Source organism: Oratosquilla oratoria, chromosome 19 (genome assembly GCF_046742065.1).
Source record: "Oratosquilla oratoria isolate Oo_2021 chromosome 19, ASM4674206v1, whole genome shotgun sequence".
In the NCBI taxonomy this organism is placed as follows: domain Eukaryota; kingdom Metazoa; phylum Arthropoda; class Malacostraca; order Stomatopoda; family Squillidae; genus Oratosquilla; species Oratosquilla oratoria.
In genome coordinates this window covers 19,845,069-19,862,568 of record NC_134795.1, presented here as the reverse complement: position 1 = coordinate 19,862,568, position 17,500 = coordinate 19,845,069, and the positions used below count along the sequence as shown (strand labels likewise).

Below are 17,500 nucleotides of genomic sequence, written 5' to 3'. Positions count from 1 at the left end.
TACCCAACACCTTCCAACACTGAAGAAAAACGGTGCAGGGCTACGTGTTAACGAGTGCAACATTGCACAGAAAGGAAACTAGATGTAATCATATTCACTCCGCTTCTAGAGCCTGATCACAGAACGGAACTGAAGACTAACAGTTTTGTTAAGAACTCTTTCCGGTCCCAGATGAACCCAAAGTGCTCACCGACTAAACCAAACGTCTTCTCCAAGTCCACGAAAGGTACGCATATCGGCTTTTGCTATTGAATGGATCACTAAAAGATTATCTTTTTAAAAGGGTATGAGCTAGGATGGACCGAATATTTGCTTTTCGTATTCGCAGGTGCAAATATTTGCTATATTTTTTCAGTATTCGCATTTGCATTCCGTTACTAGTTGTTTTGCGAATATTCAAATATTTTCCTAATGTTAAAAACAAATTATTATAATTTGAAAAATAACCAAATTTAAAGTTTACAATTTACGGAAAGGAGTATGTTTGGTCGTACGTGAGGGTCGATAATGTGATCACGTGATGAGGGAGGACATGGGAAACAAGTGGCTCCTCCCAGCATTAGGCGGGCCCCATGTCGACGGTTAACGCTCAGTCGCGCACTGTCATCTTGAACCATACTCAAGGAAGACGTACTCGCCTATCTCTCGTATCAACTACTGTCACTAGTTTCCATTCAAGTATTACAGCTACCTCCTGTATAACTGCATAATGGCGTTCAATCGCAAAAGTGCAGTATGGGGTTATTTTGAATTAATCTCTGATGGTTTGGCAAAGTGTAAGTTGTGCAACAACAAATATTCTAGGAAAGGAAGAAGGATTTCTGGGCTGAGAAACCATCTCAACAACACACAACCAAAGCATAACTAGGAAGAAAGAAAAGAAAAAGAGATTAAGAAAGGGGAAAGGATTTTCAACACCAGCGGCAAGAACGATGCAATCTAGTCTTGACACTTGTGTAGAAAAGACGAAGTTATGGGATGTTAACGACGCGCGATCACAAATGATGGACACTAAAGTTACTCCTTCTTCGCACGTCGAAGATATTGACCTTAAACAGCTAATAAAAGAGTCAGCTCCGTCAAACACTCCACCAATATTTCTTTCACCACAGACAAATGGTCTGACAACCAGTCAGGATTTTCTCTATTGCCTCTGACTAGTCATGCCTTACAAAAAAAAAAAAAAAAAAAAAAAAAAAAAATCAAATGCCATAGCTTCGTGTTGTGTGCTGAACCACTCACAGAACATCATATCGGTGTATACCTTAGTAAAGTATTTAATCAGCTGTTAGAGAAATGGAACCTGTCACCAGATGATGTTCACTGTGTAATGAGAGATGCTGGCACCAATATGAAGAAGGCGATGATGTTCCCTGCAAATGATGTTTAGGATGAAAGTGCTTAAAGAATATCTGCTTGTATGTCAGCTCTAATGCCAAAATTCAGTCATTGACATCCCAAGAAAATTATATATTAACCATCTGTATCACTATGCTCCAACATTTTGAAGATCTTACCAAGAAAATAAGCAAGAATTCATCATAGGTATCTAACATAACTCTCCTTATAACCACTCAGAAGAGAGTATTAGCGTCAACAGCCGAAGAAAGTGAAGAAGAGAAAGAGATGAAACAAACCCTGTTGGCAGATATCAACAAGAGGTTTGGTTGTGCAGAAATCAATGACTTGTATTCCATAGCTACGTTTTTGGACCCCAGATACAAGTTCAAAATTCTCAGATCTCAGTTTGTCACAGAAAGAGTTAAAATCGCCGTAGGTAGATGTTGTGGAGAAGTCAAGAAAAGTAGGTTTGATGTAGTTGAAGCCAGAAAAGCAGAATCTAAATCTAAGCCTTCTATATCTATAAACAGTAGCACTACTATCGCTGAGGCCATGAATGCAATTCTTTCTTCAAGTAAAGACGAAGAAGATGAGCAGCTCTCCCCAAAGGTAACAACAACCATCGAAATGTACCTCAAAGAGATACGCAATGGGCCTGACAAAGATCCTCTTACATGGAGAAAGATCCATGCAGACGTTCATATCTTTCTCATTGAGCAAGGTCTTACATATCTTGTCCACTATCAAGCGTTGCCAGCGAACATCGATTTAGTAGTACTGGACTGATGTATGATGAAAAACAAGGCAAGCTGACTGCTGAGAGAACCAAGAAGTTACTGTTTTTGAAGTATAGCCTACCCATCATTAATTATAACTATTGAGCCTCAAGTCAGCATGTTACATAGATTAATGTAGCTGCCACAGAATGGTTATTTTTTCCTCTTTCAAACGGTGGATGTTGGGAAAAAAGGTTGGTGGGACACACGCAAGACTGTGTTCCGCATCCTGGAAACATAGAAATTTTAATCGACTAGATTATGGCAATTCAGTTCTCTATGGCCAAACTCTTACAATATATTCAAAATGAATTAAAAAAGGAATTAGAATTAAAATCTATCTGATTTTAAGTTCCCCATATACTCATATAATTAAATTACGACATTAAGAAGTTATATATTGCTGGAATTTGAACGATGGAATCTGGATTGGAATGCAATATTCACAATTGGCATTCGCGAATTTTAAAACAAAAAATTCACATTTGCAATTGTATTCGCGAATGAAAAAAAAAAAAAACCATTCGATCCATCTCTGCTACAGCCACTACAGAAGCCAATGATGGGATACTCATCATAAATTTTGGGAATTCCCTCATTAATGAAACGGACTTCTCCGATCTCTTGGTCTCCAGTTTGCTTCTGGGAAGGAATGAAAGTTGTAATATTCAGTCGTTTCCATCGCCACGTATATCGCCAGCTATGACCTCGCCTTCTCTTTCTCTCTCTCTCTCTCTCTCTCTCTCTCTCTCTCTCTCTCTCTCTCTCTCTCTCTCTCTCTCTCTCTCTCTCTCTCTCTCTCTCTCTCTCTCTCTCTCTCTCTCTCTCTCTCTCTCTCTTTCTCTCTCTCTCTCTCTCTCTCTCTCTCTCCAACGAAGTGTCAAGGCAAAATATGGTTTGACTCAATCATTTTAAAAGGGATATGATTTTCTTCGTATTTATGCATATATATATATATATATATATATATATATATATATATATATATATGTATATATATATATATATATATATATATACATTTTTTATCAACCACAATACACTTTAATTCTAAGTCATCAACATCAAGCGAAGCTCGAGGAGGCCAACAAGCAGAAATTGAAACGTGGTACGATCAAGGACTCGAACATGGGCTGGCACGTGACAAATGTTAGTGACTTGGCCGATTGCGCCATCTCTTATTGGCGCAATCGTGCTAGCCCAGGTTCGAGTCCTTGGCCGTACCACGTTTCAATTTCTGCATGTTGGCCTCCTCGAGCTTCGCTCGATGTTGATGGCTTAGAATTAAAGTGAATTGTGGTTGATAAAAAAATGTATATCTGTTCACTGGGACCCATTCAGTATTGTATATACATATATATATATATATATATATATATATATATATATATATATATATATATATATATACAGTATATGTGTGTATGCATGTATGCATATATGTATCTGTGTATGAATTTATGTATGTATAAATCGTCAGCGAACCGTATGGCATTGGTCATTTCTTAACAAATTTCTGTGCTCACATATCGATCCCGACATTGCCTCAAGAGCACTCAGTATTCACCGTCGTCTTCCAAAAGCCACACAACGCGACTTCCACAATTCTTAAATCGACTTCATTGAAGTACAGTCACTTGTCCTCTAAGTTGAAAGCAAACACAACAAGTTGATTAATGATTTATTTACTACTAGTAGTACTGTAAAATGAACGACTAATGCATTATAAAGTATCACTGAGATAAATATGCCTAAGAGTAAAATACCTAACACGAACTTCTAAAGTTGCAGACAATCTTCATCTAATACATAGTACAAGTTCACCAGATCTACTGGGCTATTCGTGAAGTCAATTACTTTAGAAAAGTGGTATTATATCACTACATCTATTTCACAGACTGCCACAAGTGTGAGCAGCTCTAGAGATACATAGTTCATTTTAGAAACCGCTAGTACAACTGGATGGACATACTTCGCTTTTGTTTGTCTTGTGCTCTTGGGACTGCAATGATAGCAAAAGTCTGTTGAGTCTGACTATAAATTGCCTCCTTAATTCGTGATAGTGGATGAAATCTTGCCGCCTTTACTGCAGTTCCAGTTGTACAAAAACGAAATTTGCATAACCCGAGTGTACGAAGAAATTATGTTACATGGAAATAATATAAGCAAATTTTGTTGAAGATGATGCTCTTTGCGTCTGGTAGACGGTTTCTTTAGACTATTTGCCGTAGTGGAGGGTCTAAACTCAGTAGAATTTGTCCTTAGGCGTTTATAATTTCCGATTCAGACCGGAGATTAAGAACATCTACTTCACTACGGCGTGTATTTAAAAAAAAAAAAAAAAAAAAAAAATGTAAAACAAAATCAACGCAGAAAGTAGCCTTCATCTTCAATAAGATCTGCCTATGAGAAAACTTGCTGCTTGTCTACACTTGAAATAATATAAGAGAGACTGTCATGGCCAAGACGATTCATTTTTAACGAAAACGCTCAAAACAATTTATTGTTTTATGAAAAAAAAAAAAAAAATACTGAGTACTAGCAGCTACTTTAAGAATTACCCCTAACAAACTGCATCAGAGGTCTTGGTTCATATTTCCTTTCTTACTAGAAAAATGCCAGATTCTAATAGATTCTATGCCACCCAGGTCTAGCTGAAGCAGAGGACCTGATGTCTCGCAAAACTGCGAGAGTTTATAGCCATTGAAGCCACTTCCTGGTCCATGGTCGTGCGCTATTGGATCCATGCATATACATCTTCCGTTGCTGAATAATCGATACGTTTCCATACACAACAGTTTTCATACAACAAATTAGTTTTTTTGTGCATAAAACTGTACCAATACAACGACAACACCGAAAGATGTGAAGCATAGATCTTACACAGCGGCCCAGATGTCTGTGATGGTTCCCGTTGGCCGCCATATTGAAATGACCATGTCTCAAGCTCCAAACCGACATAGGTTGTATGGAAACTATTATTTCAAATATACTATTGGGGACACCCGAACCTGGCCTACGATTTTCCACATCCATGACTGTTTGATGAATTTATAGAAATAAACTCTCTTAGAGATTTTTTTATCTTTTCATATTTTTGGAACATCGTGGATCTGAAGCTTTCTTTGCCCTCCCTGGATCTTCGGCTTCTCTCAACCATCTGTTATCGCGTTGGAATCATTTAATACCTCGATTCCGGTTACTTGATACCATGTTTTCATATGTCTCTCGCGGAAGGACAAGTGATATGAAGGTTCTAGTCAGGCCAGGGTCATTACCATACCGGACACTTCCAATCCAAATTTTTCCCGGATTCGTTTCTTCGGGAGAAACCTAGAAAACAAATTCCAGATATTCGGAATACCACAAAACGGTGGATCTCTGATATTAACTGGTTCACACTCTCATATTCCATAAATATATGTATATATATGTATATGTATATATATATATATATATATATATATATATACATATATATGTATACATATATATGTATATGTATATGTATCTGTATATATATATATATATGTATATATATATATATATATATATATATAATGTATATACATATATATATATACATATATATGTATATATATGTACATATATACATATATATATATATATAATACATATATATATATAATATATGCATATATATATATATATATATATATATATATATAATATATAATCTGTCGTTAGAATGATCTCTCCCTGTCAAACGAATTTGCGATAGCTGCAGAAAGTGTGGCTAGTATGACAGAACGTGAATGTCAAGGCCCCAATGGTAGCTACAGACCCTCACCCTCACTATTTTTTTTTCTTTTTTTGTCTCTTTTCTTGATTTACGCGCGTTGCAGTGAAAATATAAACCCTACCAAAACAGACACCATGTGACGAGGGAGCCTTTGATAATACTTTTCGCTCGCTACATTTTCTCACGTACTAGGTAAAACTGTAACTAGCAAAACGCCGTATTAATATAGGCTCCGTCCTTAAATGGTGTTTCTCTTGATAGATTTTTCCGCGTACAATATACACCCCTGGTTTGACGGCTCCTGTGTCCTTCCCCTAGCTCCTCAGCCTCAGTATGATAACATTCCAGTACCAGATACCAAAGACCATAATGACACCAGGGGAAACTGAAGAGAATGTGATAAATGTGGTAAAGGGGACACTGAGGAAAAGTGACGCGAAGGAGGAACATCAGAAGTTGATCAGTATCTTTTTTTTATGAATCTTGACTCGGCCCGGCCCACAGTTTTAAAAAGAACTCTGCCTGACCCTGGATCGTCGTAGTACAATGAAAGTTACTATAGTAGTACTGAGTCCATAAGCCTAAGCGCAGACTGAGACGCAGACCACACAGCTCAGATCAAAGGCAGACTTCCCGCTGCTGAACTGAAGTACAGTTTGAACTTCTTTCTCACTTGAAATGCTGAGGTAGTAGGCTCATCTGGAAGCATTTCAAGTGAGAGAGAGGTTAAAACTGTTCCTCTGGAAGCATTTCAAGTAAGAGAGAGGTTAAAACTGTTCCTCAGCTCAGCAACAGGAAGTCTGCCTTTGCTCTGTGCTGTGTCGCCTGTGTCGCCTGCGTCTCGGTTTGCTCTTGGTGCCAGGATTTTTAGAGATATTTTGTGTGAGTGAGTCTACACCCAACAGCTTGGATCGACTTCTGTCCCATTTCATCAATACCCGGTACCTCCTTCCTCCACAAAGTTAGTAATGCCAAGGGGTTTTTGGTCACTCATGGGAGAGTTTTTAGACACAATTGGTATGAATTGACACCCTGGGTGCAAGGATTTATGGTGAATTGTTCTGATGTTAGCCTGAATAATATAAGGGAAGTGGTCTCCAAGGTTTAAATGCGGTATAACATAGTGTAGCATGCTATACAAGATTCAGTTTCTAAGCAAGGATACTCACACATGTAACAGCAAATTATACAAACACAATATTCCAAAATCAAAGCAGAACAATGTAGTTAGCGTACAGCATTGGGGAAGATCATCCTCCATGAATACTTTAGACAAATGAATGCACTGAATAAGATTTCTTAAAAAAAAAAAATCCCCGTTTTAGATATCATAAATGAATCACCACACTATTTTTAGCCTGTAAATTCAAAGTAGATTGCAATACTACGCCTGGATGGCAAGGCTTGGCACTGAAATCACAGCAAATAAGTGTAAGTACAGAATCTGAAACGGATCATGTACACTACTGGCAGAGACCACAGTCAGGAGAGCACCTCGTATGAAGTGCAGATCTTCCCGCACGTTCACTTTTGTTGCGTCCAAAGACTTCTCGTGTCTCGATTTAAGAAGAAGCACCTTTTCCACATGAGCCGCAAAGAAACACTGATTCAGTTTCAGAATTAGTAGGTTTGACCTCATAGCAGGTTTGACCTCATAGTATGGCCAGCCCGCGAGAATACACTGCCGTGCATGGACATAAATGTCAAGTCTGGCATCGTGGTGGCGTTGTGAACTGTCCCGCTGAAGCACCACTGCACTGTTCCATGACCACGGAACACCGTTGCAGCCACACTATCTCTATAGTCAACCAAACCAAGGTGTTGCCACGTTGACTGGCTGCAGAGGCGAGGAGAGAGCTTTAGGCAGCCCCAGAGAGGATTTTCGGAGACTTGTTGACTCTTTGGTATCGGGGGACGTTCAGGCGTTTCAGAACCTCAGGGCTGACGAAGCTGCAGAGATGGAGAAGGACGGGGAGGGAGAGGTCGGGGGAGGTTGCATCAGGCAACACCCCTGTCGAAGGACTACTTTTTGTTGGAGTAACCGTAGCTGGCCCCGTAGGAGCCGTAGGTGAAGAGCTGTTCCTCAGGAGTCGAAGGGTATTTCTTCCGGACGGGTTTCGTATTGCCTGAACACTTGAGTATAAAACTGACCTCCGTTCCCAGCTCCTCGCAGAAGGACGCCTGCAGGTAAACCAGGGTATAAGCGGAAGGAAGGAAAACTCCAAAGAGTCAGCGATGATAAATCCCACGAATGTCAGAAAAAAAAACTCAAACACTTCAAGGTACAGCGAAACAAAATCCCTTATGGCCCCATCCACGATACAATCTGGTCTTGAGGCCGCCGGACAGATATGGTCGGATTCGACCAGATTGGATCGTGTATGGTGTCGGTCGGACAAACCAAAATCAGCACACACACCATCCAATCTGGTCGGATCCAACCAGATCTGCCCGTCGGCCTCAAGACCAGATCGTACAGTAGATGGGGGGTATTTTACGGATACAAATCCCACCCCCTACTTTGACTGTGGCAACAGAACGAAGCTGAATGTTTTTTTGGATCCTCACGTTTTCGTCCGTGGCGAGCTCTCGGGCGTTCCATATAAACTCGCAAATGGCGACAATGGTAGCCAGACCCATCCCCCCAATCAGCACGACGAAGACACCACCTACGTTGGCCAAACCAAGCTCCGCCGCAGCGCTCGACTGCTTGGCGGACTGCTCTTGCTGTCGGTATAGGTAGAAGTCAGCACACCACATCGACATCCATATAAAACATGTAAACATTATATTCAAAGAGGATGCAAAGAGAGTATCTGGTATCAACACAAAGGGAAAGAAAGGGATGTCAAAGGGGGTGTTGTATGCCATCGTTTCATTAAGATGATAAGCTTCTGTGAGTGGTCACAGATTTATAACTAATAACAGGACCTCAGGGATTTTAGAGATTAATCATCTGAATCATGCAGAGAAGGGTCTCTTATTGAATTACATTCTAGAAAAAAGAAACACATTCTAAGGGCTGGATATTCTGTGGGAAGTGTATGAAAGGATATCAGTCCATGCAAAAGGAAGCACACTCACATTGCTCTCTACTTGGTCACCGTAGTGAAGAAAAAGCTTCAAGACTTCTGTGGTCAGGTCAGCAGCATCTAGTTCTACTTCTATTCTACCACCCAATCTCGTTGGAGATGTTTCTTGCATTGTATAATGAAGTACAAGTACATAGATGTGCAAGACGAACACTACGTGAAATAACGCAAATTATTTATTTATTTTCCCTCGTCCAGGTTGCTTCTTCGTGACGAGAGATCATCCGCGAAAATAAAACAAATAAACATGCGACATGACGTCATCCATCCAGGAACTTGGGAAGTTTTCGTATTCGCGCATATTACATAATTTGTACTAAAAAAAAAATCGATAAAATCATTCTCACTTATTTTTATGGTGTTCCATTTATTTATCTTTTGTCAAATAAATATAAACAACATCTACACATATACATACTGCACACACACAAACGCTTCCTCTCTTGTTTCATTCCTCCCTTCCCTTTGTCCTTCTTTATTTCTTCCCATAGCTGTACGGTGTATTAGTTCTTTGCAGTCAATATTTTAGTGACTTTAGTGACATCCTTACGGACTAGAGTCACGCAGAATTCTCTTACATCTGGAGACTAATCCTCACTCAAAAGTAAAAAGAACACTGATCACTTTTAACTTTTGCTACGTCTGTTTTCTTCTAATGCCTTCCTTAAAGTTCTCCTGCATTAATAATCCCACTCCTCGACTCGACATAGGATAGAAGCGCTGGTAGATGAAATACTAAATATCCTCTACTCGTTCATGTCTCTCCTGCAATTTCTACCTGCCCCGTATTAAAGATCGAACCTCATCCAAATCTTGTATATCTTTTCCTATATATTCCTATACACTACCGTTCCATTTTGTGTTCAGTCGACCAATTCTTTACTTTCCTTCACTCTTGGACCTTCCTACTCAGTTAGCTACCATGTCTTTTTTTATCAAATCTATCTGTCCATACACATTCTCTCTCTGTAACTCCAAGGGATCCAAGACAAGAATTTAGGAGGACCATAGCCTGTTGTTACAAATCATACATTTTTGTATAATGTGAGGAATATGAATATAAAGAATGATCAAATATAAGATAATTATGATTGTCGACTTTGTAATAAAGCAAAGGGTTTTTCTTCATAATTTCATTATTACTATTATCATCATCATCATCATCATTATTATCATTATTATCATTATTATCATTATTATTATTATTATTATTATTATTATTATTATTATTATTATTATTATTATTATTATTATTATTATTATTATCATTATTATTATTATTATTATCATCATCATCATCATCACTATTATTATTATTATTATTATTATCATTATTATTATTATTATTATTATTATTATTATTATTATTATTATTATTATTATTATTATTATTATTATTATTATTATTATTGTTATTATCATTATCATTATTATTATTTTCATTATCTCATTTGGCTTAGTGGGATTTGGGATGAAGATTAAGGGGACCCACATGAATGTCGAGAATTCATGAAGAGCAAAAGGTGTGAAAATGCCTGAGAACCACAACTCTATGTGAAATATTGAATGCGTTTTTCCATGTTCTACACACTTTCCTTAAAAATATTTAATATCAGATGCACTTGCCTTATTTGGTTCGTTTCTCCTGATTGTGAACATCTCACGAGTTCTTTCCACTCTGTTCCCCATAATTTCTAATTCTTATCTTGAAATTGTCCCTCAGACTTTTGTTTAAACACTTTTTTGCTATAGTTATTATTTTCTTTTTTTTGTAAGTATATGTTTAGTTATCTGTGTATCTATTGATTTATCTACCCATCCATCTATCTATTTATCCATTTTTGGGTGCAGTGACCCAGTCCCCTTTCTTGTATTCGTCGATTTTATTCTAAACACTAAACTTTCACAGTTTTTTGCCCAGTATGTATGTATTTTCCCTTAAATTTCCCTAACATTGTAATCTTTATAGATTGTAAGTGTTTTGTGTCTCCTCGCAATTGCGTATATGTATACTGTTCACAGATGCATTGTCATCCATACATTTTCATAAAGTTCAAGTACGATTCTCAATGAATCATTTTCTAATGCGAAGGTAGATTGGTCTTTCAGTTACCTATGATACGCAAATAGAGTTTCCGTTCCAAGAAGCAAAGGCACGCTGCTGAGAGTGTGTCCTATGTTCCCAAGAAAAGGGCGATGTAATAGTAACCATGCACTACCAGGCATGTTCTTATTTTCATGAAAACGACGAGGAAAATACGCGTCGATTGACGGTCACTATGATACATGCGACTTTGTGCAGACGACGAATAACGCGTACGCTCCGGTAAGTCATTGGATTTTTATTTGTTATTCCTCAAAACGTCTCAAATCGCGATCTGTGAATATCTGGCGTTTCTTTTGTCCGTGCTTAGAGATATTCATTAAAGGACATAACTTACGTCTATAGACATACATAAATGGGAGAGAATCTGTGGATCAAATGACTTCATTACGTTTAGCCCTCTCGAGACCACATCTGGAAGCAACATTTCTGCTTCACTTATGCGGCACTATTGACTCGATGCCCGAAGCTTGGCCGGACAGTGTAAATAAATTTAAACACTGAAAATGAATGTGCGATGTGCAAAATTAGATACTGCTCATATACCGCTGATGCATTCTAGATATGAAACGTAGTTGTCACCCAACAGTTGAAATCTGCTTCATCTTGCGCGTACAGGAAATAAGAATAATTATTTACCGCTGAAATAGAGAAAAGGTAATAATTAATCATTTATATACAGCTAAAACCAAGGATCAAAGACTTTCTTTTCAAAATAATAGGCAGTTTGAACATCCTTGTGATCGTCTAAATATTGCGATCGGGGTACTTCATCGTGGTTTATGGTGTACTGTTGAAATCGACTCGATGATATCCATACCTCAACTAAATATTTTCATGTGTTTCCTGAACATGGGTACAGTAATGATTTCGCTTCTAATGTTGGTGTAATGGATTCATCAATTTTTATTTAGCTTGGCAACCGTCTTCAGCCCTCTTTACCACCTCCATTCACGTAACCACATCTGCTTATCTGATATTTTCTTAGCCTATCATTTTGCGAATAATCTTTGACCCTGAGTAACGTAACATGATCACCGTAGGGCCGGAGTAGAGGAGAACATGTCGGCGTCTGCGAGGAACAGCTGTAAATTAGACACATGTCTGTGTCAAGAGATTTATAACTTAGAAAAAGAGCGGCCTTGAGGAAACGGCCATGAAAACTTACGGTACAGTGCCCTCCTCCTTTCCGTCTCTCCCACCACTTCTTCTTCAGATCATGCAACGTCCCGTTCTCCTTCAGCTGAAGGATGGCAGAGCTGATGGCGCCAGTGTACGGGGAATCTTAAGGAAAAGAAAGATCATTGTTAGCGTCTCAAGTCTCCTCGTCCGCAATGTCCATGACATACAGAAAAGAGGTGTAAATTCCCTCACATTTTTTTCCACTCCCACCCCCCACATCCTTTTCTCTCCCTCAACCATGTGAAGAGGATTGATCACATCGTCTTTTTTATAAAATTGCTGCTGGATCATCCCTCACGGATCAGGTCGTTCCTGTAGGCCAGGAGTTATCAACCGACCTGCCGCTGCACTGTACATTAATATAATATATATATATATATATATATATATATATATATATATATATATATATATATATATATATATATATATATATATATATATATTTGGTAAGTAGATATGTTTGTATTGTTTCTGCTGTTCTTCCCTAGACCAGGGTTTCTTAACATGGTGCTCGCGAGCACCATAGTGCTCAAGTGGTTTTAGACGGTGCTCCCCATATATCCCTAAAATAGTGCTCGCGAGCACTAAATTTAATATTAGGATATGAGACTTTCGTGCGCAGAAAATATTTTATAACGTAGTGCTGAAATTTCTCCAAATCTGAATTATCAAGAAAATGTCGGTTGTGTTTATACAATTGACTACTAAATCCCTTCCCCAAAATGGAAAAGTTTTTAAAACACAGGCAGTCGCTGGAGAAGGATGCGAAAGATCAAGAAACAATACAAATATATTTTTCAGAGGCACCCCAGAAGAAAAAAAAAGTAGAAAACCTATTCTTGTCAAACATCTTGGAAAGTTAGCTACTTTGTTTTGGTAAATGGAGTGAAATCAGGAGTGCTATGCGAGTCTTTTTGGCTACCAAAAAGCTAATTGTGAAAGATATTATAATACCCATCATGGATCTTTCAGCGAAACTTATTCTGTGCTTTCCTCAGCTAGGACAAATAAATCAAAAGAGATGAAAGACGATTTGAAGAAGTCAAAAAATCTGTCGTGCCGTCCTGCAAATTCCCATAAACTTTCGAATGAAGTATCATTCGAAGTTGTAAAAGACTGTATTTTGGTTGGCATAAATTTTTTTAGCTAAACTGACCTGGCGGTAGAGCAATGCCATAGCTTTTGGAATCCAAAAGCCCGCCGACTTGCATCAAATCGCATCGCCTCTCGATGACGTACTCAATACTTGAAGACTCCATCAGGAAGGCATACATGCCCCCGGACTTGGACACTCGGTCGACGCCTTCGTCGTTCGTATTCGTGAAGACTGGGGGTCGAGCGTTAGACATCGCTGCCCACATGCGTTGGTATGTGGGGATGTTGCTGCCTCTGGAAGAGAAAGCAGGGATAATGTAAGTAATCAATACTGAGCCATTCAATACTTTCGACCTCTATTTATGAGCAAGTTCAATGATGTTATTGGAAACACGTAGATACATCCATACATACATCCATACATGCATATATACATACACACATACATACATACACGCATACATACATATACATACACACACACACACACACACACACACACACGTGTATATATACATACACACATACATAAGAAAGGCAGACTAACCTGAAGAAGCCGTAGGTGGATCCGTCTAGCTTGCAACCGTACTTGATCTTAGTCTGCTTGGCAAGATCCTCGGCGCTCTCGATGGGCGAGTCCATCCTCTCCACCGTGAGGAAAGCGGCCAAGTTGGCCGTGTAAGAGGAGATCATGATCAGGGTGAAGAACCACCAAATGCCGGCCACAATACGTGTCGATACAGCTCTGTTAGACATCAAGGGTGAAGGTGTGAAGGGTGGGGAGGGGGTGAAGGGTGAAATAGAAGGAGGAGGAGGAGAAGGACAGATGAGGCGGGACAGGGTCGACGACTCGACAGGGTATGATTTCGAGAAATGGTGAAGGAGGGTATTGAGTGGCATTAAAGTATAAAGAAGAGTGTCAAGCGTCACATATGCACAATATTCATGTGCATGTATGTATGTGTGTTCGTGTGTGTGTGTGTGTGTGTGTGTGTGTGTGTGTGTGTGTGTGTGTGTGTGTGTGTGTGTGTGTGTGTGTGTGTGTGTGTGTGTGTGTGTGTGTGTGTGTGTGTGTGTGTGTGTGTGTGTGTGTGTGTGTGTGTGTGTGTGTGTGTGTGTGTGTGTGTGTGTGTACAAATTGACAACATGTCAACGGAAGCATTGAGGACAAAAAGTAAAAAGTAAAAATATTTCACAGAAAGCACAATTCACAAACAATAGATAGACATAAACATGTACAAATGCAGTAAGCGGAAAAGAACAGATTTATAGACAAAGTAACGTATCATACACGACCACAAAGTCCAAATAAGAGAAACCATGTCACATGAGATGACGAAGTCCACGAAGAGAAGGAGAACACAGAGAATTTATGTTGTGTCAAGCAAAACAGTATTGACAGAAAGCAATATGAAGAAGAAATGAATACAGAACAGTTTCGTAACACGTAAAGAACGGAGCCAGTGAACAGAAGAGAACATTGAGGTATGAAAGACAATAAAAGACAAGAAAACAATAACATATAACAATCAAAAACCAAAGAATATATTACGGGTGAGAACAGGGATAGGGAGGGTGAAGGTAGACACAAAAAACGACAATCAATTTCATTTCTTTTGAATCTTTTTACTATCTCTATTATGATAATATGAACGTGTACTATCTCATGTCTTATACTTTACATAAATGTATCCACGTAATGCATACTTAATGCTGATACACACGGACATATTGCTGTCTATATGCTGCATATACAAGTGCATGAAAGTGTATGTAAGCACAAATACAAATATATATTTGCATCTATGCTTATAAGTATGTACTATAAGTATATGCATTTACGGGTATGTGTATGGACATGTACAGTGTATCTATGTACGCATGCATGTACGTATACATGCATGTATACAAAAGATAATAAATCATGTAATATACAATATGTATGTACGTGTGTATATGCACGTGTATGTATGCGTGTACATATGTATGCGCATGTGTGTATGTGTATGCTTCGATATTTATATAACAAAATTCAGTAAATATATATATATATATATATATATATATATATATATATATATATATGGGGGGGGGCAAAACAAAACAAAAGGCTTGCAATCCACAACTCCATCGAAATTAAAGAGGAGAGCATTTGTTTTCTTTCGTTAAGTACCAGTTGATATACTTTCAGTAAATCAACAAGTATATCTATATACCAGAAGCTTCTTCCCCCATATAAGTATACTGTATATACATGCATGCATATGTATATATGTATATGTACTGTATCTATTGTATATGTATACACACAGATACACATCCATACATACATATATATATATATATATATATATATATATATATATATATATATATATATATATATATATATATATATATATATATATATATATATATACAGTATAGCGATCGAATATAATTATTTCTTTGTCCCTATCAAAGAAATAACAAAATAAAACAAAATTAGATAGAATAAGATAAAAGCACTTTATCATTTTCTTCGTTTCGCTTCCTCCCTCATTCCCCTCCCTTTCCTTTCCTTTCCTTTACTTTATCTCCTATTTAGCTGCCCTTCATCCTCTGCCCTCTCAAATCGCCATTGTCCATCAAAAAAGTCTTCCTCTTTTTGTAACTTTCCTTTCCCTTCGAACTCTCTCTCCCTGTCTCCCCTTTCCTCTTTTCCTCCTCCTCTCTTTCCACACTTGATTCTTAATCCCCTTTCCACACTTTCTTGCAGCACCAACACATTGTCTAGTCCACACTGAGCCTCGTGCAGCGCAGCATGAGGCAGTTGGCAGTGCTGAGAGAGACTGTGGACACTCGGGGAGGCACTCAACACCGCCATCTGCCTCATGCAGCGCAACACGAGGCTAAGCGTGGACCCGGCCTCACTCTCTTTGTACTCATGTGAGAGAAATTCGTTAATAGTAGCGACATCAATCCGATAATTCTTATGACAGTTGCATGCAGGATCCGAACCCACTGCTCTCAGCCACTGCTCTGCGAAAGTGATCATACGGGTGGCTGAGAGCAGTGGGTTCGAATCCTGCATGCAACTGTCATAAAAATTATTGTACTCATATGTCAATAGCCACCTCACTTGTTCCCCTCACGTGTCCATACCACCTACATGAGCTCCCCTGTCCGTTACCTCTACACTTAATTAGACGGGCCCGACACCCAAATAGTCATTAAGTGACTTAAGTATCCGAGGTTACGTGGTTCGTCTCCCAACACACCGGTTGCTCCATGACGTGGCATGTTGGAAGCTGGAACAGGTACCTTGTTTACCTGGTTCGAGTCCTGTAACCTCTACATTCGCCTCCTCTTCACATATCCCTTTACTCCTTCATGTTGGAAGATATATTACACGTCATTTTATATCTATCATCTCGTAGTATGACGTCCTGTGATCTGCAGTTGTGACGTCCTGTGACGTGTAATATATCTTCTTCCAACATCCTGGTACCAAATAAAGCCATGGAACCATCCATTCCTATCTACGGTCGCCTTCTTCCATTAGAAGAATCCCAAAGTCCAAATATCATTTCCAAACAGGATTTTGGCTCTTCTCCCACCAAAACTTATTCTTGTACTTTTGTCTCCATAAGCATTCCCTTGCCTTCCCACATTATTTTCTAGTACTCCTGTTGTCTGTCTGTCTGTGTGTGTGTGTGTGTGTGTGTGTGTGTGTGTGTGTGTGTGTGTGTGTGTGTGTGTGTGTGTGTGTGTGTGTGTGTGCGCGTGTGTGTGCGTGTGTGAACGCAGCATAGACGCGTGCACGTGCAACATTGCGTGTGTATACGTGTCGTGCTTGTATCTCGATACCCTTTCTCTGAAAGCGGTGACTTCAGGAAGTTTCAGAAAGTTTCAAGATGCCTCGGGAGACTTCTGAACAGTGCCACCTTGTGCCTGGCGTGGGATCATTTGGGCCACCGACCGACAGACCGACCAACAGACCAACTGCGACAAGAGGTCGCCACATAGCCGCCCGTACCAACCTCCGCTATCACCGTCCCCATTTTCCCCCCTCTCGTCTTCTTCCTCCTCTTCTTCCTCCTCCTCCTCCAGTAAATTACCAGCGTCTTTTCCTGGAAAAAAAAAAAAATCAATGACCTAGTCA

At 39.0% G+C, this 17,500-nt stretch overlaps 1 protein-coding gene across 3 annotated transcripts in view; it reads right to left on the bottom strand.

Moving 5' to 3' along the window:
* Positions 1-17,500, bottom strand: part of LOC143035774 (glutamate receptor ionotropic, kainate 2-like) — a 76,247-nt gene that overhangs the window by 6,903 nt on the left and 51,844 nt on the right. For 2 of the 3 annotated variants that reach the window (XM_076202716.1, XM_076202717.1), the window contains exons 15-19: positions 13,904-14,101; positions 13,418-13,650; positions 12,245-12,360; positions 8,449-8,607; positions 6,217-8,061 (exon numbers count right to left, since the gene is read on the bottom strand). In XM_076202716.1, coding sequence (XP_076058831.1) covers positions 7,903-8,061; positions 8,449-8,607; positions 12,245-12,360; positions 13,418-13,650; positions 13,904-14,101 — 865 coding nt within the window. In that variant the 3' untranslated portion in view covers positions 6,217-7,902. Of the gene's footprint in view, positions 1-6,216; positions 8,062-8,448; positions 8,608-12,244; positions 12,361-13,417; positions 13,651-13,903; positions 14,102-17,500 lie in introns of those variants that run through there. The other variant, XM_076202718.1, reaches the window with a different exon arrangement.